At 40.7% G+C, this 23331-nt stretch overlaps 2 protein-coding genes across 2 annotated transcripts in view; both read right to left on the bottom strand.

The window, feature by feature from the left end:
• MRPS6 (mitochondrial ribosomal protein S6) overlaps positions 1-20000 on the bottom strand; it is a 29231-nt gene extending 9231 nt beyond the window's left edge. Inside the window, exon 1 of the mRNA XM_082220555.1 lies at positions 19554-20000. Coding sequence (XP_082076681.1) covers positions 19554-19598 — 45 coding nt within the window. The 5' untranslated portion in view covers positions 19599-20000. The remainder of the gene's footprint in view (positions 1-19553) is intronic.
• SLC5A3 (solute carrier family 5 member 3) lies at positions 5582-11104 on the bottom strand. Its single transcript, XM_082220502.1, has one exon. It carries the CDS (start codon positions 10826-10828, stop codon positions 8684-8686), a length of 2145 nt encoding a protein of 714 aa, XP_082076628.1. The 5' UTR covers positions 10829-11104; the 3' UTR covers positions 5582-8683.
• Positions 20001-23331: the final 3331 nt, after the last annotated feature.

Raw genomic sequence — 23331 nt, 5'->3', positions numbered from 1 at the left:
GACATTCTAGGCTGAATGTGCATTTTTGACAGCATCAAATATGTTTAATATACTGCACATTACAACTGCAAATAACTATTCTTATAAATGCTGCAAGTTTCCAGGAATGCACTTCTGAAGTGTGTTTTACCTATACCCATATTGTAATTAACTCAGGAAGGCAAGCTTGTCCTATTACACCACACAGGCTGATAATTTCTTTCAATTCCATTTAAGAGTCATTGCATTACATTAAATTTAAAAGGATATGTTTTAGACTGATCGGCGGTGAAAGCGAGCACTCAGAGAAGTGCATTCCATATCTGTGAAGCGTGTCCGTCCGTCCCCAACACACATTCTTGTCTCCCTCCAGTGAAATTCCTCGTTGTGAACAAGTAATCTGAAATAATGTGAAGGCAGGAGCTGCGGGGTTCTCAAGGAGAACAGACCCATCTCCTGCAACTAAAGGACCATTCTCAATATTTGATTTTGTCCTGCTTGCATTTCATACTTTTGTTATGTATGAATTTGATGTGTGTGTGATATTTTGCTTCCTCAGCAACTAGATTTCCAGAATACAACTTAGGTTCGCAGATTCTCATCTCCAAGGGACCCTGAATGTGCAAGTATATGCAGTGTGGGTGTACAGTGGTACCTTGGCTTACAGACTCCACTAACCCAGAAATAGTACCTCGGGTTAAGATCTTTCCTTCAGGATAAGAACAGAAATCGAGCGGTGGCGGCGGCGGCAGGAGGCCCCGTTAGCTAAAGTGGTACCTCAGGTTAAGAACAGTTTCAGGTTAAGAACGGACCTCCATAACGAATTAAGTTCTTAACCTGAGGTACCACTGTATGTGTGTTGGGACAATGCATTTGTGTTGATGTGTTCACTAGTTTTTCCTTGGTGTCTCCTGCCACAAAGGAGGACGGCTTTGGAGAAAAAGAACAGAACCAGTTGGAAAGAAATTTTCACATGCAACCGAAGTCTTTGCAAGTATGAAATAAGTATCTGTTTCAACAATAGAACCGTTGTTTTAGGTATGCAAGTTACTTCATGTTCCACTGGGGAAACAGGATCACAAAATCTGAAGGGGAGGTTTCACAGTAAGCTGTGCAGCCTGTAGTTAAAGGCCTTTTTTAAATTAATGTTGGCTGAAGAAGACCCTATGCAGCTCTTTAACACGTATCTCTTACATCTTCAGGGTCAAAAAACAAACAAAAAAACCACAATAGCACTGAAGCGTATTTTAAGTGCTAAGGTTATACTGAGTATGTTTAGCAGATGGGACAAAACAGAAATATAGCCAATGTTCTAAGTTTACAACCACAATTCTTGCTTGCTTCTGAAGGATTATTGCAAGCAACTTAAATAGATCCCAAGGTCTGCCACTGCAAAGAGGTTTGGGAGGGAGTAGCAAAAAGGAAGAAAAACTGTAGAAGCTGCTAGTGAGCGCGAGATGGGCAGTGGATTTGCCTTGCAAGGAAGGTGAAGCAAGGCCAATAGAGAAGAATGTTTAACACTCGCAAGGTGTGCCTTTGCCACTAGGTGAACAGTGCTCACTCTCTTCATCTGGAGATCAAAAATAAGTCATGCGCATTTGATGCCTCACAAAAACCGTCCCTCAAAACAAAACTGATCTGAAATGAGTGTTTATAAACCACTGAAGATTCCGTTAGGAATCCTTCACAATGAAAGGTGCAAAACAAGTGGTTGGGACTTAAAAATATTACCGGAAAGTTAATACATTGTCTACCAAGTTCCAAAACAGTTTGAAAAATACTTGTGAGTTCGTTTCTTTATTTTGTACTTTTATTTAACCTTTGTACAGAAGTTGAAACATTTCCATATAATAACTCTGAGAGGACAAAAATTCCACATTCAAAAGGAATGTAAACTGCAAGAAATACAGTTTTAATTATACAAATACTCTAATAAGAGTTTATTTTGAAGACTAATGCAGAAGGCAAAATAAGTACACAATATACAACAAACAAACAAACACAGGGCTAGCAATAAGAACTGAATTTTTCATCAGAATTTACTTACTGTCATGTTCTATACACTGGATCAAACCAATTTTCTATGACAAATTTGTAATTGTGGGTGGTAGAAATGGACAATTACAAAATCTCTGTTTTCTTAACACTTCTAGATAGTCTTACTACATGGGTATCTTATTCAAAATTTCATTCTTTTCAGATCATACGTATGTTTTTTAATTTTAAAAAAGTGACCAAAGAGTTCTGAAATCAAGTAGATTTATTACATCTATATGCCCATTTGGTTAATTCCTGCTCCCCTCCCAAAGTTTGGGTGGCGTTCAAGATTTGACATGCTGCACAACATTTGTTTTTGGTCTGCAAAATCTTTTAATGTTTCTTTTAAAAAAACGAAAGCAATTGTAATTTATTTAAATGCTACAGAAAGTACAACAGCAATAAAAACACTTCACGTCTCTTTAAAAAAATGTAATAGTTATATTAAAAAGATACACGATATAAGTAGCATTACACTGACAGTTCTTAAAACCAAGAATGAGCAAAAAGGATTTACCTAGGATTATTAGAAAAGAATTTGCTTTCTTCTTGAAGAAGACTACTAATTTTTTTGCACAGCAACTATTTTTATATCCACCTCATTTAAAAGCATGTATTCTTAGACACTTAGTATTCTTGTATGTCATTTCCATCATTGCTCAGTGTCTGGCTTTGCCCAGTGAAGCTGATAAATGCTATGGAAAAGTAGTGTCACCAAATGCCACTACATAACATTTTGTATTAGATACAATCAGAACAAAAATAAAGCCTTTTGTTTTAAACCAGCACCCTCCATACCGCAGACTGTTTTGTATGAAAGAAAAGCTTTTTGCCAACAAGAATTTACAGACCTCACAGTGAAATTAAACATCTGAATTATATATACTTTCTTTCTAGAACTATGATCCTACAGCTAATTAAAACAGATTTAAAACCACTGAGTTATACACAATTTCTATCAAAAGAACCCTTAAACATCAGACACACCTTTGATTTGAAACATTACATGTAGAATGTTAGTTTTATTTCAAAACATATACTTTTAAAGGCACAAACAGACAGCATACCAAACGAACAGTGGCTATCTACGTTTAAAATACGTCACAATTTAATCTTTCCTTAAAAGACTAGATTTGTGAATTCAATATATATACTTTATAGGGGTGGGTGAGACTGAAACAAACCCAATACACTGCAATTTGCCTTATGACAATGATTTAAAAATAAAGCTGTAAAATTAACCTAAGCACATTTTTCTGTCTACATTTCATAAGTAATTGTTAGCCTACAATCCAACCCGTTCCTTTCCCAGGAAGATATTGTACTTTTCAGATGACTGATGGAAAGGAGAGAGGAAGGGGGAATAGACAGCACACGATCATTAGTTTTTTGTCACTTCTAGATGGTGACAAAAGGAAATTAAGAACACTTGCCTAAACAGAAGCTACGCTTTTCCTGAAAACAATGCAAAAATAAGGCCCACGTACAGTTTTCTGGCCGATGCTTCTGTTGGCTTAAATAAGCAAATGAACGTTTAAAAACCATCATTTTAAATTCATGAAAATATGTGGGTATCTAAAGCAGGGCTTGATTAAGTGCCATGTTCACACATAAGGCAATAAATTGTCAGACACCCGGAATGATGTTCACACAAACAACTAGGCCCACCACTGGAATGCTTGCCTAGTTCCAGAATGCAGGGCTATAGCCACTGATAGTGGTCAAAAGATTTAGGTCCTATGGAAGTAGTATTGATCAATGGGAAGAAAACACATACCCAACTGTATAATACAACAAATAAAGTTCCCCTCTGTCTACACCACAAACCTCCAGACTGATAAGCAGGCGATATTACAGCAGTTTAAGAATGCTCATTGTGTTAATCTCGAATGCTATTAAAACAGATTCCCACTTAGCGCAATTTGTTTTCTCCTGCTCTGGAGGGAAGGACTCAAACCAATGGCTTTTAAGTTACTCCCTTGGAAGATGGTGGACTCTCCTTCATTGGAGGTTTTTAAGCAGCGGCTGTATGTGCATCAGTCATGGGTGCTTTAGCTGAGATTCCTGTATTGCAGGGGGTTGAATTAGATGACCCTTGGAGTCCCTTCCAACTCTATGTTCTATGAACTGCTAAAAGGGTCTGCTTATGAGCTACTTTACGTAGGCTCTAAAGACATTGTGATGAGACTAATTTCTCTTGTATACATTGCTAAATACAGTTAAGCATCAGAGGGCTATATAACATGCAGAAATCCAGAGATAAATAGCAAATGTTTTTATTCTTTAGAGATTACTTGTTCTACATACTGGGTGTTCTTTTAAAGCAGCAAGGGGGAAGCTGTGGCCATCCAACGCAACTCCCATCCTCCCTGATCAATGGCCACTAGTATCTAGTGGGTCACAGGTTCCCCATATGTTTTAAAGCAAAACAGATCATTTAGGCTACGACCTGCTGTTTAAATAAATTTCTAGTCATGACTAGAAAGACACATAAGATTTAGAAAAATATAATGTTCCCTAATGGCATTGGTAGAAATGTGAAGAATCAGCAAGGTATAAGTATTTTCATCACAGATGAGATGCACTAACCTAACAAGGTTATATTCTGCTACCAAAAGGCACTATTACACATTTACTTTCTCAGTTTAAAAGGAAACCATAGATTCAAAATATCCTAAATGGAATGTTAGGTAGGAAAAGGAATATAGGAAACTCAGTTCATGGTTCTTACAACAAAGGAGGACTCAATTAGGAAGCCACATAATCTAAGTTACACTTAGGATATAGTCTGCTAGGAGACAAAAAGCAGGAAATGGGGTTGCCAGGTTCTAGTCTGAGAGCATGCCCATCAATGCATAGCTGGATTCAAACAATCTAGCTATAGTTCAACCCTCCTCAACCCGGTGCCCTCCAGTTGATGACTACAACTTCAAAAAGCCCAAGGCAGCATGGCTAATGCTCAGAGACTATGTAAACTGTAAACCCCCAACATCTGGAAGGTATCAGGGTTGGGTAAAACAGGTTAACTTAACAGCAGCCATGCTGCATCAGATCAAAAGTCCATTTAGTCCTGCATCCTGTTCTAACAGTGGCCAACCAGATGTCTCTGGGGAACTTGCAAGCACGACCTGAGTGCTCTATCTCTCCCCCATTTCTTCTTTCCAGCAACTAGTAAGCAGAGGCATACTGCCACTGACAGAGGAGGCCAAATACAGCTTTATTCTACATGCATTTGTCTAATCTTCTTTTAAAGTCATCCAAGTTGGTGTCCATCAATGTATCTTGTGGAAGCAAATACCAGTTTAACTATGCACTGTGTGGCAAAGTATTTACTTTTGTTTATCCTTAGTCTTCCAACTTTCAGCTTTACTGGATAGTCCCATGTTCTACTAGTATAAGGGAGGAAGAGGAAGAGGAGGATGAACAAGCCATGGCAAGTGAAAGACTTGCATGCTCCCATTTTCCTCTGCTCCACAGACAAATGAACAAGAATTCCGTATTGGAACTATAGTTTCTTCTAACCCATTAGTTAACAAATCAAGTTATCAATGGCTTGATGTACTGGTTTGTTTTAGATTGGTTTGGAGTCTAGAATACAGCAAGGCGGCAAACCCCTGGGCCACTGTGGCAAGCTGGGTACTGGGCTAAGATGGACCCTTGGTTTGATCCAGCACAGTTCTCTTAAAACATGTTTCATCCTGACTGTTCCCAACCACTGTGGCTAACCAGCAGGATTTATCTCACACAACTTAAAAGTGATAGGCAGTCTCTGTTTTAGAACAACACAATCCCAGGAGAGCCCAGAAGTAAAGAGAGGTAAGTATATGCTGGGGGGAAACATTAGCAGTTGCCATACAGCTGTCTAAATGAAGACGTAATATTGCAAGCTATTTATCCGCACAAACCATGCATCATTGGTAAGGAAAGAGAAAAGAAGGCCCAAATGGATAACTGGCAGGTAAATTTGTTCTGTGGACTTTGGCAAACCTTTCTAACTATTGTTAAAACTGTGAAATGATTCAATATTTAGGTGTTTAAGCGCTCCATTGTCACTTGGAATATGGCTGTATTGCACTAAGAGTCCATTTAAAATAGATCCACAAACTCTGCCATTTACATTCATAATACTGCAAACGTATTAAATGACTTGGGATTGGGACCGAGGAAGTATTAGACATTGCTATTTTAATGTGGCTGTAAGGCCCGGAAAATGGCTTAGTTTACACAAGGCATCTTAGGGAAGCAAAGTGGGAGCCAAATTAATTCCTGAGTTAGTCCACCTGCAACATGACAACTGGCAATGCAGTCAACACAACCATCTCTACAAGTGCCAGCAATAGCAACTCTCCTCCAGCACTTAGCAATGATGGTACTTACCCATCTCAAAGCTTGTATCACCCCCTTCCTTTGACCCTGGAAGGCCACTGGTTTAAATAAACTCTTGGCCCAGTACACAAGCAAAGTCTCAATTTATAATCATCAACTGAGGCCGTTCAAGCCAAAGTCTCTGTAGTGCATTTAAACAGCATGGTTCTTTAAAAACTATATCAGTTATACAAGCTTAAAATCAACAGTTCAGAATATATGCATTAGTTCTATACATAGTCTACAACCATTTAGTAAAAATTGTCACCTTAGTAAGCCAGTTGTTCCACTGATAGGTAGTATGGAAGAAACTGAAAAGAACTGAAAATGATACCAAATTGATTTGTTATTAAATACAGGGTTTCCCAAACTTGGGTCTCCAGCTGATTACAACTCCCATCATCCCCAGCTAACAGGACCAGTGGTCAGAGATGATAGGAACTGTACTTCCCCAAACAGCTGGAGATTCAAGTTTGGGAAACCTTGAATAAAGTATTGTTTTCAGCTATTTCAGGACACCTTGCATTTGCAAGGCACAAGCACAAAGTTTGTATATATTAAAAAAATTATTCGGCATGGGATCTCAGCTCTCAATGTTACATTCCATAACTATTACAGGAATGCTCTTTTTATTAAACTGGAGCTTTGAACCCTAGGACAAACTAGGCCCTTTTTGAATCGGGGCTAGCAATAAAATTGACTTTGGGAAAGAGTTCTCAGGAAGAGTTCCAAATTTGCTCATAATTGCTGGTTCCCACCTCTACGGGCCACAACCTTGTGGCTGCAATGCTGCAGAAGGCATGCTCCCCTATCCTTCTCCACACTGCTATGGAAGCACTCAAGGCACCAGGATTTGGGGAGGGGGGCAGCCCTTCTTGCTACAGCTACAGCAGCCACCAAACTGGAAGTTCTTCTCTAGCATTATACTCTGAGCTTTGGGGGTGGGGTGGGGTGGGGTAGAGGGAGGACAAGGAACAGTGCATATGCTTGCCTGCATACTGAAGTAAAAGTATTACTGTTGCTGAGTATCAATGGATGTGCTGGAATAACCCCACTTAAATCAGTTCTGCTTTCATTACCAGAGCCTTACTTACTATACTAACTTCTCAAAGTATCTGTAGGAGACATGTAGTCTCAACATGCGGCCTACACATATATTGGAACCAGTAGGTGGAGATGTTTCTTTTTTTAAAGGGGAAAAGCGAAGCAGTTTAATTCTCCCTCTCTGCTCCTACTCAGCCTAACAAAAATAAAACCACATACAGTTTTAAAAAGAAGTTTGGAATATTCTTTTGCCTAATTTTGTACAGACTCATTGTCCTCATCGAAGGCTTGTGCTATTTGTTGCTTCCATATCCAATTGTGAACTGTTTCAGACAGATCATTATACAACAAATAAAGAAGCTGGCTTTGTGAAGCGGTGCTAGGATATTTCCTTTTGCTATTGTAATTCTTTTATTTTTAACGTGCAAAATTCAAGCACAAGAAAATTCAGATATACACTGGACTCCCTTGTCCATCATCTGAAACATTCTTTCTGCATAACTTTGAAGGCTAATAGGCAATATTCAACTTTTTTAAAAGTCAAGTGATTTCAATGGGTCTACTCTGAGTAGAATTTAGTTGTATCTTCTATTTTTATTTGTATATTTATGTTTCTAACAGCTAGCAAGACTGAAGTGTTTTAAAATATGTGGTTCTATCTAGAAAGGAAAAAGGGGAATTATAGATTCAGCAATGCAAAATTTCAGCAATCACACATTTAATTAGAATACTGGTGTCTTTTTTCTTTTTGTTGTTGTTGTTGTTAGGAACATAGATCTGATGTTTTAAGAATATAGGGAGAAATCACAGAAAGTTACTTGATTAGGATTCCTAAAAGATATCATCTTCTGACACTCAAAAATACTCTGGAATGCTCTTCATAATGTACAGTTTTACCCCTTTTAACTATAACACTATTTTCACTTTTGCTGGACCTCTGAGAGTGCTTTAATATTTTACCTCTCAACACACATTTATCTCTTACTTTGGTATACAAAAACCCAACATTTAGTACTGCACTTAATCCCACAAACATTTTGCATTAAAACAGAAATGCTAACATATAAAACGTCTAATGATTTTCAAAAAGGTTGAAAAATAATTTGGCTGACGATAAAAGCGTAAAGGAATCCTGAGATATAAGACTAACAGACACACACACACACACACACACACACACACACAGATATATAAATATTTCTCCAAGGACCTCTATCTCTACTTCTGTATATCTGACCAAATAAAATTCATCATTTGTTCACACAGAGAAATAAACAAACATGAATATTCCAACTGAACACACACAAAATAGTCCACTGTTTAGTATTAATTTAGCTTTTGGAGTCTCTTCCAGCATTTGTAGACACATAGTCTCTTCTTCCCCCTTATCTCTGACTGGACTGTTCATGTTTTTGCTTTTAAAGCCACAGAACCAATCTATGAATTTCCAGTGTCTGTCACTACTTTCAGTCTCTTTTCCAGTCTTCTCTTTACCCATAAGAGCTGCTTGTCCATTAGAATAACTATCAACTGGAGTCTCAACTTCAGAGTTGCTTAAAGATATCACTGGATTGCTCTCATCTCTGCAAGTAATTAAGAGATTGACATTTTCAGGCTGATCATTTTTAATATTTTCTTCAGATTTCCCATTTGAAGTGATATGATTTGAAGTGTCGCTGTATTTTAAGACGGTCTTCCCTTGTGCTTTGAACGAACTGCCTGCTGAAGCGCTTTCCTTTACGGTCCTGATTCTCATAGACCAAAACGTTGTCGTCCGAATTTGTTCTTTTGAGGGTGGTGGTGTAAGCAAGCTTACTACTATAGCAATAATTCCAGTGATCCAAAACAGTGCAGTAGCAACGTACATGTAATGGATACTTTTGATAAAGTACGGTCTTGTGTCTGGCTGGTCACACTCAGGAACACGATAGATAAATGCCAGTATAAGTCGTACAGCTCCCAATGCAAATCCAACCATTCCACCAAAGAAGGCCCCCTGCTCATTGCAACGCTTCCAAAATACACCCAAGAGAAAAATAGCAGCCACTGGTGGAGTCAGATAGTCCGCTACCTCTTGTATATAGAGATACATCTGACCTCCTTGCATTTCCACTATAATTGGGACCCAGGCAATGCTTATTGCCACCATGAAAGCAACGAAAACTCTTCCAACAATCATCAGTTCTCTAGACGATGCATTCTTCCGTATGAGGAGCTTGTAGATATCCAGTGTGAATATGGTACTGGCACTATTAAAGATAGAATCCAAATCACTCATCAGTGCAGCAATCATTACTGCCATCATGAGGCCTCGCAGGCCAACAGGGACAAGTTTCATTACCAAACGTGGATAGGCAATGTTAGAACATCCAGCTCTGCTTCCACAAACCTGCATACAATGTTCTGGATTGATACATGCAAGATCATCTGCAAACAGTATTCGTGAAATCATACCTGGAATAACTATAAGGAACATAGGCAGAAGCTTTAAGAAACCTGCCATTAGGGTGGATCCTTTGGCATGAGCAATGTTTTTTGCTGCTAAAACCCTCTGAACGATGACTTGGTCGGCACACCAGTACCAAACAGAAGCTGGTGTCTGTCCAAAAAGGAAACCAGGCCACGGAACATCTTCATCTGTTGGTTCACGTAACATTCTCAGCGAATCAGGCTTTGGATCAACATGACAGGAATTTGTATTGGAAAGGTTGTAAGTCAACAAGATCGATGTAACATTTGGTTTTGCCAACATGTACTTTCTTTTCATCTCTTCAAATCCACCAACTTCTACCATACTTATAATCATAAGCGTGAGGGCACCAATAATCATAAGCAGAGCTTGAATAGTGTCTGTGTAGATAACTGCCACAAGACCCCCAGTCACAGTCAGCAGTGCAGTCATTCCAATCAGCAGTATTACCGACAAATAAATATTCCAGCCTAGTGATTCTTGAATAAACAATGCACCTGAATACAAATCCACTGAAAGTTTGGTGAAGATATACAGAATTAGAGACAACATGGCAAAGTATACTTGAATTCTATGCCCTCCAAAACGTTTGGATAAGTATCCAGGCATGGTGTATATTCCAGAATGTATGTAAACCGGAACAAAGATCCATCCTAAGAGTTGCAAAAGCATTAAGGCATTGAGTTCCCATGCTCCCACGGCAAATCCGCTTGCTGCTCCAGATCCTGCAAGCCCAATGAAGTGTTCACTCCCAATGTTGCTCACAAACAAGGAAGCACCAATTGCCATCCATGTCATAGATCGCCCTGCCAGGAAGTACCCACTTATAGTGCTCCGATTGTATTTCCACATGGCAAAAAAGCCTATGCACAGCACAAGCACAAAATACAGTGCCACAATGGCAATGTCTGCTGGTTCCAAAGCCGCCCTCATTTCTGTAAACAAAGGAGCTTCCGAAAGCTGGTGTCCAGGTCACAGACCTCAAGCCTCAGTAAAACAAATCTTTAGTTTTACAAATACTGTGGCTCAAATTCTTTGTCCATTGGTTTGCTATCTTGACGGTAGTGGTTGTGGTACAACTTTGAGAAGAAAAAATTGTTTTCTGCGCTTCTGAAATATTTAGCACGCACTTTTATTCACCAATCCACAAGAGCATCACCATTAACTTGGTTGATGTAGGAGAAATTCTTAGTTGCTGCTAAGTCTAGTGGGGCCTACAGTACCAACCCTGCAAGGTAGCAAAGACAAAAGACAGAGATTGAATTAGAAAAGGCTTTTACCAAGTATCAGGAAAAAAAATGAATTTTGTCATAACAAGTAGTTGAATAGAGCTTTTCTTCCCTTGTAAATGTTATGAAGAATTCTGCATCTCAGGCATGAAATTTCTTTCATAGACTGTAAACAGAGTTCACTAATAAACTAACAGAATGTGTATTGTTTTCTTGGAACAAGATAGCAGATTTGCAGCAGTATAAAAATATGCATCTTTCTAGCCAGAGAAATTTTTATATTCAAAATGATACATCAACACCACACAGACACCATCAGACTTTATTCAGGATATACATGATCACATCACATTTACAATTCATCTAAATTTATCATTGATTTTCAAACTGATTCTGTGTACAGCCAATGTCACTGTATAGTGCTGTAGCAGTAGATTACATATATAATACACCACTGACACAATTGCAGCAAAAATTTAACTGAGTGGCACACTGCACACTATGTTCCTTCACCGTACATTGCCCTCTCCAATTGCCAAGTCCACTACACTTCCCCAGATCAGAGAAATGTAGTGTTATGGCACCTACATGCACATACCATCTCTCTGCATGCAGTATTATTACAGACTTATTTTAAAGTCTAGAATGAAAAACCATTTATCCTCTCACACACATCATAGCACTGTGCTACATTTTCCCAAACATAATGATGACAGCAGTTGGGAATGTACAATAGGAAGTAGGTAACAACCTAAGAGTGTTGAGGAGGAACTAGGACGGGGGAGCCTAGACAATCCAGCATGTAAATGTCCATAATTTATAAGGCAGTAGAGATTTATAGTGCAACTGGAGCAGTGTTCAAAATTAGCCAGGCACCAGGCACATTTTGCACCTGGCTATTGGCCACTTGCGACCAAGTGAAGATGGCCTGACATCTCCACATTCTGGAGGTGAATACCTGGGGATCCTTGGATCTGGACTGTTTTTACACACTAATGCCCCACCCTGCAGAATTCCATCAGTTATATTTTATCTGTACAACAGGAATGAATTTCTGGAACCAAAATACTTTTTCTTTGCAGCCTGAGCAGGAGCAGCGAACATTATAGCTAATTGTTGTCGCTTGTCTTCACTTACCCCACTGCCCTGCTCACAGTTGTGAAGAATACTCTTACATTATGAATAGTCCATGTCACCATTAAGAAAGAGAGGTTGGAATGGACCGATATATATGTGGACTGTCCCTGGATCAGGGAACTTTCTTCTTTGAGTTCTACAAGCTCTTAACCTAGCTCAAGGCTGTCATCTGAACTAGCCAGATGTTTAACTGAGAATCAATCACAGTCAGTCCATCATTTGAAAAATAAAGACTTTAGAGCTGTCTTGCCCCAAAATGGAAGCTAGACATTCTGTTTGGCACCTGTAACCTCAGCTTAAGGTGCCATTTGGTGCCTGGTTTATATATCTGAGTTTCTAACACTGAAATGGAGTATGAAGACTAATGTTCTATGACATGAAATAGGTCTACACCACCACCTGACTCTCCAGTGCTGCCCTTAATACACTAGAGGCAAAAATCACATCATAGCCCAACACTGCATAGATATTGCAATGTACTGTACAATTACACAGTCTTTTACTTTGGGTTTGACTTGTGTAACATGTTCAAAAAGACTGTAAAGTAATGGGGCAGGGGAAGGCAAGGACAGGGAAGGCCTGACAAAAGTTAGTTTCAGCATGGAAACCTAAGCTGGACTAGATCATGTTTTGTGCCACTGCAGTTCCACCGCCTGTGGTTTAATTACTTTCTACAGAACTCGACACAATATACCTGCCCTTCTTCTGTCTTTTTAAGTGCCCCCCATGTGTCTATCTAACTCTGTTCCATAAGTTATCTCTGTACATTTGCAGAAAGTGTTGTTTATAAAATCAATAGAGCTTTGATCTTTGTTTCCTTTTTATAAGCCCCATTTTCTTTCCTTAAAAGCTGAAAAGGCCCCCCATTTTTCTAGCAACAGGAAACTGTAGGAAAAAGGAAAATATTCATAAACAAGGTAAGTCATTAACAAGTTCCAAGAACATAGGGAAGGAGGAAATCAAAGGCGGGGGTGGGTGGGTGTAAGTAAACATACAGAAAAGAAGCAAGAATAGCTGGATACAAGCAGATGTGAACTCAAACGTACAAAACTAAAATGTTTCATGTTAGATGACTGGTGTGCATGGTTAACATAACCATACATTGAAACAGATTGCCAATATAAACCTATAAAACTTAAGTTTACCAAAATTCAATACATGTCAGTGTAAGCCTTGCTACTTGGCTTAGAGCAGGCATAGGCAAACTCCAGCCCTCCATATGTCTTGGAACTACAATTCCCATCATCGCTAGCTAACAGGACCAGTGGTCAGGAATGGTGGGAATTGTAGTCTCAAAACATCTGGAGGGCTATAGTTTGCCTGTGCCTGGCTTGGAGATTTGCAAAACCAATATAATAAAGCTGTCTACAATAGGAAGGTAAAATATTAAGGGACACTGAAGAATATTAATATTCTGATCCAATGGCGCCCATAAGGAGCAGCTAGACCCCATTCTGAACAGCCAACTATCAACACTTTAGCAATTTTGTTTGTTTGTTTTAGAGAGTTCTCTGCAGATGAAGCCACAGTTGGGCACAGCAGAGATCATCCTCAAAGATCCCTTTCAAACCCTTTCCAATCAGCCAAACTAAAATCTTCTAGTACACAAAAAACAAACTCTACTCAGAAGTGCTGTTTAACACTGCTAAATAAAAATGTCATTCCTTCATTAGCCTTGGATAAAATATAGTGGCAAAGTTTTGTGTTACAAATAGTTTATTGTACATGTTGTAAGCTATACTATAATCAGTTTATCTGTTAACTGGGTTCTTAACAATGCAAATTGACTGCTAGCTCTGCATTTAAAATGGTGCATTTTGTTCTTCTTTCCTGTAACCTTTTCATTTGTTTGTTGTCAGATGTTATTTTACTCAGATTGGCTTTTCAAGTCAATATAATCTTCAGCCCTGAAATTAACCTTCTCCAATCTAGTACTTTCTAGATGTTGTCGGACCATTTGCTACAACTCCCTACAAATACTTGACCATTTGCCATGCTGGCCGGGGACTGATGAAAGCTTAAGTCTATCAAAACCTGGACAGCACCAAGTTAGGGAATACTACTTTAAATCATTTGCATCTGTGACAATTGTGTATTATTTATAAGCACCCTACCAGACTAAGTTCCAATTAGACTAAGTTTCAGCCTTAGATCTGCATTCTTCACAAGAGTCCCAGCAACCAACAGACACTAGATCATCTACACAGAAACTGGTGAGTTATCCACTATGATCTACTTTCTGCCACTCTTGCCTTATACTGTACATATGACTAATTTTCTCGTATGATCACATCCTTCTACTCAAAATAAGAGGATCCACGTGACAGAAGCTACTTTAAATAAATATTTACCTGTGCTAAGAAACTGTTTATACAGCCCTAATGGCATCAAGTGAATTGTTGTTATCAAATGTTCTCCAACAGTAACAGGAACTATAATTCTTCAATATTAGTGCTAGTACTAAATGAGAACATTTTTCATTGCTATTATTACAGAACTACAATGAAATGAAAGCACCCAACAGTAACGGATCAGCAATATCAGATCCTTTAGGCCACCTTTGTATTCATCCTTTTATGCCCAATATTTCTAGCTCACCTTTCTGCAAAATGAGAAAGGCAGGTTACAAGTAACTCATTATAAACATTTTAATTCTGTAAGAACAAAGGCTAAAAGCAACAGCATCCTTAGATTGTTTTAACAAGTTTTCAGAACAAGTTCATATAATTCAAGCACAATACAGACCCCTAGCAAACAGGATGGCAGCAGGTCCATGTCTTTAAAGGTGTATACGTAGAGCGGGGGGGGGGGGAATGAAACTGCCAAACAATTGTGTGGGTGGGAATTGCTGAAATCTACCCTCGCACATCCTGCCCTACTTGTAGTCCTCATCTCAAGAACTACATGAGTGAAACAGACTCAAATTTAAAGGCACAGGTCTGCTGCCAATCACATTTGGGCCTCCAAACCCTACAGTCACCACAAATGAAGAGATGGGCATTTGAGGCTCTCAGCCTAATTTCATGCAGGTGAGGGAGAGAAGGTATGTAGGGCGGGAAGACACAAGTAAAGTCCAAACAGATGAAGTGACAATAATGTGAGGGAATGGGATCCTGCTACAACCTATCAATTCACACCTCTGGAGTCTGACCTTCACAACAGAGCTGACAGTGCAGGAAAAGGAGAGAATGAGGTATCCCTACTCACTGCTGAGTACTCACCACCCCTGCCTTAAAGGATTACTACTACATGGCTAGATAGAATGTAGTTGGAAATTCATCTGCTCATCTGGAATCAACCACTACTTGATGCAGGTAAGCAAGCATGGCAAATCACATGTCTGACAGTCCAACTGCAAAGCACCTTTACAGGCAATACAATATTTGTCAATTTTTAAAGCAATCAACTAATGGAAGGACTCAAAGCAACCAATAGATAATAGTGGGCACCCCTAAAATACAAAGAGGCCTTGCCAAATGCAACTAAGAAAATACTCTCCCCTCCCTTTTTTTAATAGAAAATTATAATTGTGTCTTGGACAAAACAAACAAGGTGAATAAAGACAAGTCTATTTTCCCCAGATTAGTTCACACGGAGACTGAGGAATTACAGCATGTACTCATAACGCTAAGAGGTAAAGCAAAATGTTTTGTGTTCTTCCCCCACTCTTGTTCCTTTCCTTCATGTCTTTAATGTCTTTTCCTTTCTTCTTTTTTTGTTTCCTTTATTAACTTGCACCTCTGTAACAAAGCCTGCCTAACACACTGTCCACTACACACTACATGTGCTCTTCCACTAAAACGAGAAACCAAAATATACTTGAAATTTTTGTAAAAAGTAGCTGCTATATTGTATTACCATATTTTGAAAACTGATAGTGATTAAAAAGGAAAATAGTTCAAAAATCCCAAAATAATTTAAGTATTAGTTTGCTTAACTTTATTTTGAAAATCAGTTAATCTAACTATAGATATAGAATATTTGCTCATAAAGTTGATGAGTTAACAAGGTGAGCAGAGTGAACCAGATTATTATGAATGAGGTCAAATGAAAAGCCTCCTCTTCTAGGAAGACAGCTTTAGCAATAAGCATATCTTATCACCCTCTCCTGGTGAATGCACAGAGCAGCAATTAAGACAGACACCTCAAACCTACTAAACAGAATTTTTATATAGAAGTGACTTCCAATGAAATGGGCTCTTACTTCCAACATCAAAATAGGTTCAGAACTGAAAAATTGAGCTTACGAGCACAAGGCTAGCCTACTCTCTATGTTGCATTTCCATATTCTATTTAGCTAGCAAATACTGTGAACATTTGGGATTTACAACACAGATTTACTGCAAAAAGAGTAGGTTTCATAGCCTTTTAAAGTTTAAGGTACACTGTACACCCAACGTGAATCAAACGGCCCACTTAAAATACTTGCTTCTTTTTCATCCTTTCTCTCTTAAGATTGTACTGCTGATTGGAACAGAACCAAGTCATTACTACAGGGTAGCCAATGTGGTGCTTCCATCAACCCTGAGCATGCACAGAACCCCAAACGTGCTATTCTGAAGCTGCTGCCATGTCTCCTTGTACATCTCTAGTTAATATTGTCCTAACACTGATCCAAAGATCCCCATGCACTGTTGGCTCAGAAGGCTGGTTACTGCAGATTGTTTAGACAGTTTCTGTCCTCACGCTCTCTGAAAGGCATTTTAGAAAGTTGCTCTAACATCTGAGAATGAGAAACAAGATTCGGCAGAATCCGAGACCAGGGAGAAGAGTTGGTGGAAGAAGATTGGAAAAATTTCAAAGTATATTTACAGAAATATTGCAAAATTAATGAATGTTAGAAGGATGCTGGAATGAAGTTATATGGCTTTAGCAGAAATGTTATAAAGAATTACTGTATTTTTCGCTCTATAACACGCACCCGACCGTAACACGCATGTAGTTTTTAGAGGAGGAAAATCCGTAGGCATGCCACCCATAGGCATTCCCTCCATAACACGCGCAGACATTTCCCCTTACTTTTTAGGAGGCAAAAAGTGAGTGTTATGGTGCAAAAATACGGTAAGTAAAAAACAGATTGTTAATGGGCCAAAGTGGAAAATTTAAGGTTAGATTGTGTTAAGATAAATAATAGAACAAAAATTGAGAAAGATGGAAAGGATTTGCTGAAATAGCTAATTGAACTAGAATACAAAAAAGGGAGGTGTGAGGAGGTCGATGAAACAAGTAAATGAAAGGTAAAGATACGGAAATATTGGATGTGTTTTTAAATGTTTTTGTTTCTCTTGTTGTTTTGCTGTATTGTTTTTTGTTTTTGTTTTTATTTCTGATGTATTGTAAGGTATTGTTTTGTTTAACTTTTTATTGTTTCCTTCTTCTTCTTCTTTCTGTAACTATTAAACCTCTAATAAATATCATTTTTTAAAAAAAGAGAGAAACAAGATTCAGTCTGCAACTGAGCATCTCTCTGTACTTAAGAGGAACATCAGAGGTTCACAAAAGCCACAGTATTCAAGACCGTACCTCAAACTTAGGTTCAATATGCAATCTGTGAAGTTCTATGCTAAAATCCTGAGGTCAGACCTAAAACAAATGGAAATAACTGGGCACCCACACTCTCCAGTAAATTCAAAAATTAGGAATGCACACAATTTTTCAAATAACCCGAGATCCTAATCAAACCTGGCAATTACATTCAAGAAGTGTGTGCACAGAACGCACAGACTTCATCTTCTAATCTGTACAGCTAACTTTTACGAAGTGAAAATCTACGTAAGCAAAGCTACAGGTTGCTGTATTCAGGCTAAAATTCTATACAAACTTATCCAAGAATGTAAATCTCACCGAAATCAGTAGGACTCACTTCTGAGCATGCATGCATAGGTTTGCACTGGCAGGTAATTGTTAGAACATACTGCACAATAATCCCTGTATTTGTGGAATTGATTAAACTGAGAAAATGGGCAGGAACTTACTTGTCACATATGTACACTAGTCTACATTTTTTTGCGGAATATTATGTCACACACCTTGAGATAGTTTTCATCTGCCTAGAGATCTGTCTTATACAGAGTCAGACCACTAGTCCAGTCTTATCTCAGTTCCTCCAGTCTTATCTCAGTTCCTGCAGTCTTTCAAGCAGGCAATTTTCTCAGCTGGAGCTGCTGGGGATTAAACCCGGGACCTTCAGCATGCGCTCTGAGGGGTACCAGCTTGAATAAAATATTGGGGGGGGGGAGGTAAGCCCTGCCCCACATAACTGATCACATGATGCGGTGCAACGCAGTGTTTGAATGACAATACCTATCGACTTGTGGGGGCTCCCCCTCAAATTATTTTATGGGGCACGTGGAGGGACCTCGGCCCCCTAGGAGTTGGCTTCTATGTAAAGGGCCCTATGCTGGGGCTATTACAGCCAGCAGCACCGACCAGCAGCTTTTTAGCAGACCACCATTTACACTGCTTATTTGACAATAAAGAAACCAACCCAGCAGGCGGCCTACTCTACTGTACAAAGCCGCCAGCATCCCGGAAGCTCAGCGAGTTACGATGGCGGCAAATATTCAAAACAAGTTCTTCGCTATAGGCAGTCCCCGGTACAGATGTACGGAATTAATTCATGCTTCCGTACATACTGGACATTTAAGAGGGAGAGGGAATCTTAAACGACGCCCGGCAATAATGCACCCCGGTAACTAGTACAGAGCCCCTTCGCCAAATGCGCGAAAATGAACTGGGGTGTTTGGGCAGCGACCACAAAACGTCGCCAAGGAACGACACGAGGCCGCCGCGCCACGTCTGTGTGAAAAAGGAAAACCTAGACCCAATGCAGCCCGTGCTTCCTGAACACCCGCCCCCTCGAAGATTTTTCCTTTTAGAGCAACTAATTCTATTGACACTTTCTCTTCCCTGCCCCCTTTTTTATTTTTTGTTCGTGAGTGGAAGTACACGTGCGCTGGGGGTCGGGGAGAGCAAAGGGGCAAGCGCCAACCCCACGTTTTCCTTAAGGGAGCCCTTGTTCCACCAGCACCACCACAGCGCCCGAGCACGTGTGAAAAGGGAACGAAGTGGAAGAAGCGTGTTCTTTCCGCGCCGAGGGGACGAGAGGAAGGGCGGACGCACAGGGCTGGCGGAAGGGGAAGGGGAGGCCCGGCCGGGAAATGGAAGCCGGGCAGGCGCGGGAAGCTCAGAGAGCAGCTGCGACTGAGGGACGCGAGAAGGGCAGCCAGGCAGGGCGAGGGCGCAGGGTCCCTCCTACGAACACACACACACACACACACACAGATACTAACCCTCTGCATGGCTTTTAGGATCAAAGCCAGCTCATAGCGAGGCATCTTTGGCAGAAGAGGTGGTGAAGTAGGTGGGGCGGCTGGCGGAAGGGGCGAAGCAGAGCGCCGGCGTGGTGCCGTGCAAGTGCCGCTCAGACACGCCGCTGGTCCCGCGCTGTGCCGACTAGGAGGCGCGAGGCGCGTGGGGCGCTTTTAAAAGGGGCCGGTCTGCGCGCGCTCCCGCGGCGGCACCGCCCCCCTTCGATGGCGTCAGGCGCCCCCCCTCCCTCGCCGCTCCGCTCTTCCCGGGCTGAATGAATGGGGCTCCTTCGGACACGGAGCTCTCCCAATTGCGCCGGGAAGAAGGCAGGGCGGCGCTTTTATCCTAAGCGAGAGAGTCCTGAAGGTCGAGCTGAATGAAGCGCGCTTGGCGACCTCCAGGCGCCGCCTCCCTCGCCATCCCTGCAGCGCCGCCGGTCCCGCCCTTCCCCCCGTAGCCGCGGCTGCTACTGCAGGGAGTGGAAATTTCCACTCGGTCCCGCCTCCCTTCCTCGTGCGCTCCTCTCCCCCCTTGAGGGGAAGTCAGCAGCAAAGCTCTGGCCCTGCACGTGAAAGCCGCCTCTGCGACGTAACGCCGTATATACCACACCCCCCCCCCATTGCCGGTTGCTTGCAAGCCGTTCTCGAAACATCCACGAGACGCGGACGTGGGTTGGAGCTGCGCTGCTACACGCCTCGCTGGTGTTCCCGAAGCTTCCAGAAACACCTGTCGCTTACGCAGGTTTTCGGCGTGAAATCCTCGTTAGGAAGGAAAGGGAAATTTCCGCACACGCAAACGGCAAGAGCGCTTGAGACAATTCCCACGATAAGTGGTTACACGAGCGCACGCAGGTGCTTCGGTGTTGCAGGAACGTCAGCACAACTTGGTTCCTCCAATGCATCCGCCAGCCCAGTATTTCTGTAGTGCCAAACTAGGGAGGGGAAAGGGAATTGCCTGCACACACACGTACACGTAGCAGGAGTCTCTTTTGCAACACGTATAATCTGATCTCTGTCACAAGGGAAGTTCATAAATGTTCCTGAACTCTAAAGTTTATATGCCCTGAGCCCCAAAATAAACATTGGGCCACCCCGTATATGTACATGATCAGTTAATGTTACTCAGTCAAAATGATGCTTTCAAAATGCTCATCGATACATGATGGTAGAACACCATAAAATAAGTAACTGGGGGTGTGCCCACCCCAAAATATGCTTCAGGCAAGCACAAGCAAATGGATCACTCTCTTCAAGGTGCCAATGGATCCTGCTGAGCCCTGAGCTTCTTGTGGACACAGGAGACAGTCAAGTGTATCAAAGCAAGGCAACAGTCACCAATATATAAATATAGTAAGTACGGTAACTGAAGGTGCCCACCCCAAAAATATTCTTTGGGACAGCACTAGCCACACACTTAAGCAAATGGGAGAGTGTCCTCTACTACAAGATGGCAATGGATGCTGCTCAGCACAGAGCTTCCTATGGCTGCATACCATGGACAAGGGCACCTAGGCACACCAACAATAGCTGAAGTATATGGGGGGGGGGGTAAGTAACTGGCAGTACCCATCACAAAATATGCTTTGGGCAAGCACAACTCATACACAAAAGCAAACAGGAAACTATCCTCTAAGAGACGCTTGTGGGTCCTGCTCAGCCCAGAGCTTTCTGTGGGCACATCATGGCAGAGTTAAGGATGTTGAAGCAAACCAGCAGTCGCCGATATACCGTTGGGAAAAAATAAGCAACTCTGGGTGTCCACCCCAGAATATGCTTCGAAATGGGAGAGTGCCTTCTAGCCCAGAGTTCAGTGTGAGCACATGCTACAAACAAGGGCATCTGTACACACCAATTATAGCCAGAATATGTACCCCCAAAAAGGAACTGGTGGTGCCCACCCCAAAATATGCTTTGGGCAAGCACAAATATATCCAAACAAACTGAAGTGTCTTTTACAAGATGGCAATGGATGCCACCCAGCCCAGAACTTTCTGCAGGCATATCACCATTTGCCTTCTGATACTACCTTCCTCTCTTCAGCCAAATATTCCTGTTCACAACATCCTTCCCTGCCCCATCTTTCCCTAATTATACTACATTATAACATTTCATGTGTGCTTGTAGAACTGGTAGCTTGCCTGCTTAGCTTTAAATTCATAAAATTAGCCTATTGTTAGCATGCTCTTTATTAAGGTTTATGTCAATTAACATTTGTTCAGATATAAGTATGTGAACTCCCTCGTCTTCATATGATAAAATGTACTTCTGATTTATCTTTGTTGTTCTAGTTAACCATTTGTTTCCCAAAAGTCTGGGGTATGTTCAAGTCTCAATGTATGAAGTCTCAAGTCTTGTTCAAGTCTCAAGGGTATAAATGCATACCAGAAATATTTCCGCAACATCTTCAAGGAAACCTCAAAATTCCAAAATATTACAGTGGTGTTAAGTGGTAGTCAAGGAGAAGTTTCCATAGTTGCTACTTAAGTTGATGTCCAGGCATGACACAATGATTGCTGTTTCTGTACAGTGATAGACACTTTGCCAAGAGAAGACCCAAAGGAACCCAAAAATACTGCTACCAAAAGTAGAGAGAGAACTTAGCTATTGTGGCTAGTGCCCATTGTTAGCCTTTTCCTCCATGAAATTGTATACTCTTCTTTTTAAACCACTTTTAAAATTGTCTCAACATAAACAACCAGTCCTACAATCTCTTTAAAAGACCTGATTAACTTTGATGTTGTGAGATGGTGTGATGAAGCTCAATTTATAATGTAAGGTCTCTTTTGAGATTTTTCTTTGGAATTGTCCCCAAAACAACACTGGGTTGGCATTGATCAGGTTATTTCTCCTTGGAAACTGAACAAGATAGACAGTGAAATCCCAAGTTAACTCCATATTTGACCATCACCATTTATGGTGTGGTGTTTTAGAGCTTGACTTTATGCCCACCCTTACATTTTATCTGGCTTTTTTTCTCCCTGCTATTCTGCTTGTAATACTCACTAACCAGAACCTCCTGTCATACAGTTAAGCTAGTTTCCAGGGAGACAAAGCAGAGGGGATTTTGATCTTTTGCACACTTATTTAGTTTTCTAGGTGTTTTCCTTAGACATGTACCAGTGCACGATTTCCCGTGAGATTAAATTAAAAGCAAATGTTAAAAACTGTACATGCCTGGTGAGGGTGGCAGTAACGCATGGATAAACCAACATTCTCAAACGTTTCTTATTCTGTGTGTATTCTAGTCCTTTAATGACAATTTCATAAAACTAATCTTTCTCTTTAGACAGCATGGGTCACATATATAGCAGATCCCAGCAGGAGTTCCTGAAAAACTAGCTGCTTAGCATCCTGTTCTGCTATAGGCCATTTTCCCAGCAAGGCATAAGACAGAACTGAAGTCAAGTGTTGTGGTTGCTAAGCAATCCCCAGGTGGTTAGGGATTAACAGCTCCCTTCTCTCTTTGTAACCCACCTGTAGTACAATCTCTGTGCTTCAGTCCGCCTGCATGAAACACTTTCCAGTGTTTAACAGATGAAAATGGCCATAATGTCTCTGTACCAACTTCATCAAATCTGATGCTGAAGAAACCAAGTTTTTACACTTAAAAGTAATCCATGATGATCAAAAAAACCTACGTACATGTTTACAGCTCCTTATTTTGCTTAAAGTTGCTCAATTGGAGTTTTATGGAGTCTGGATTGTTTTGACAGGGAGGCATGTGATAGCAAAATGTTAGTTTCTAGGAGTGCATGACTGG

Source organism: Podarcis vaucheri (assembly GCF_965113315.1).
Source record: "Podarcis vaucheri genome assembly, chromosome: 4".
NCBI lineage: Eukaryota > Metazoa > Chordata > Lepidosauria > Squamata > Lacertidae > Podarcis > Podarcis vaucheri.
The sequence above is the reverse complement of the archived record's forward strand: the minus strand, read 5'-3'. Positions and strand labels throughout refer to the sequence as shown.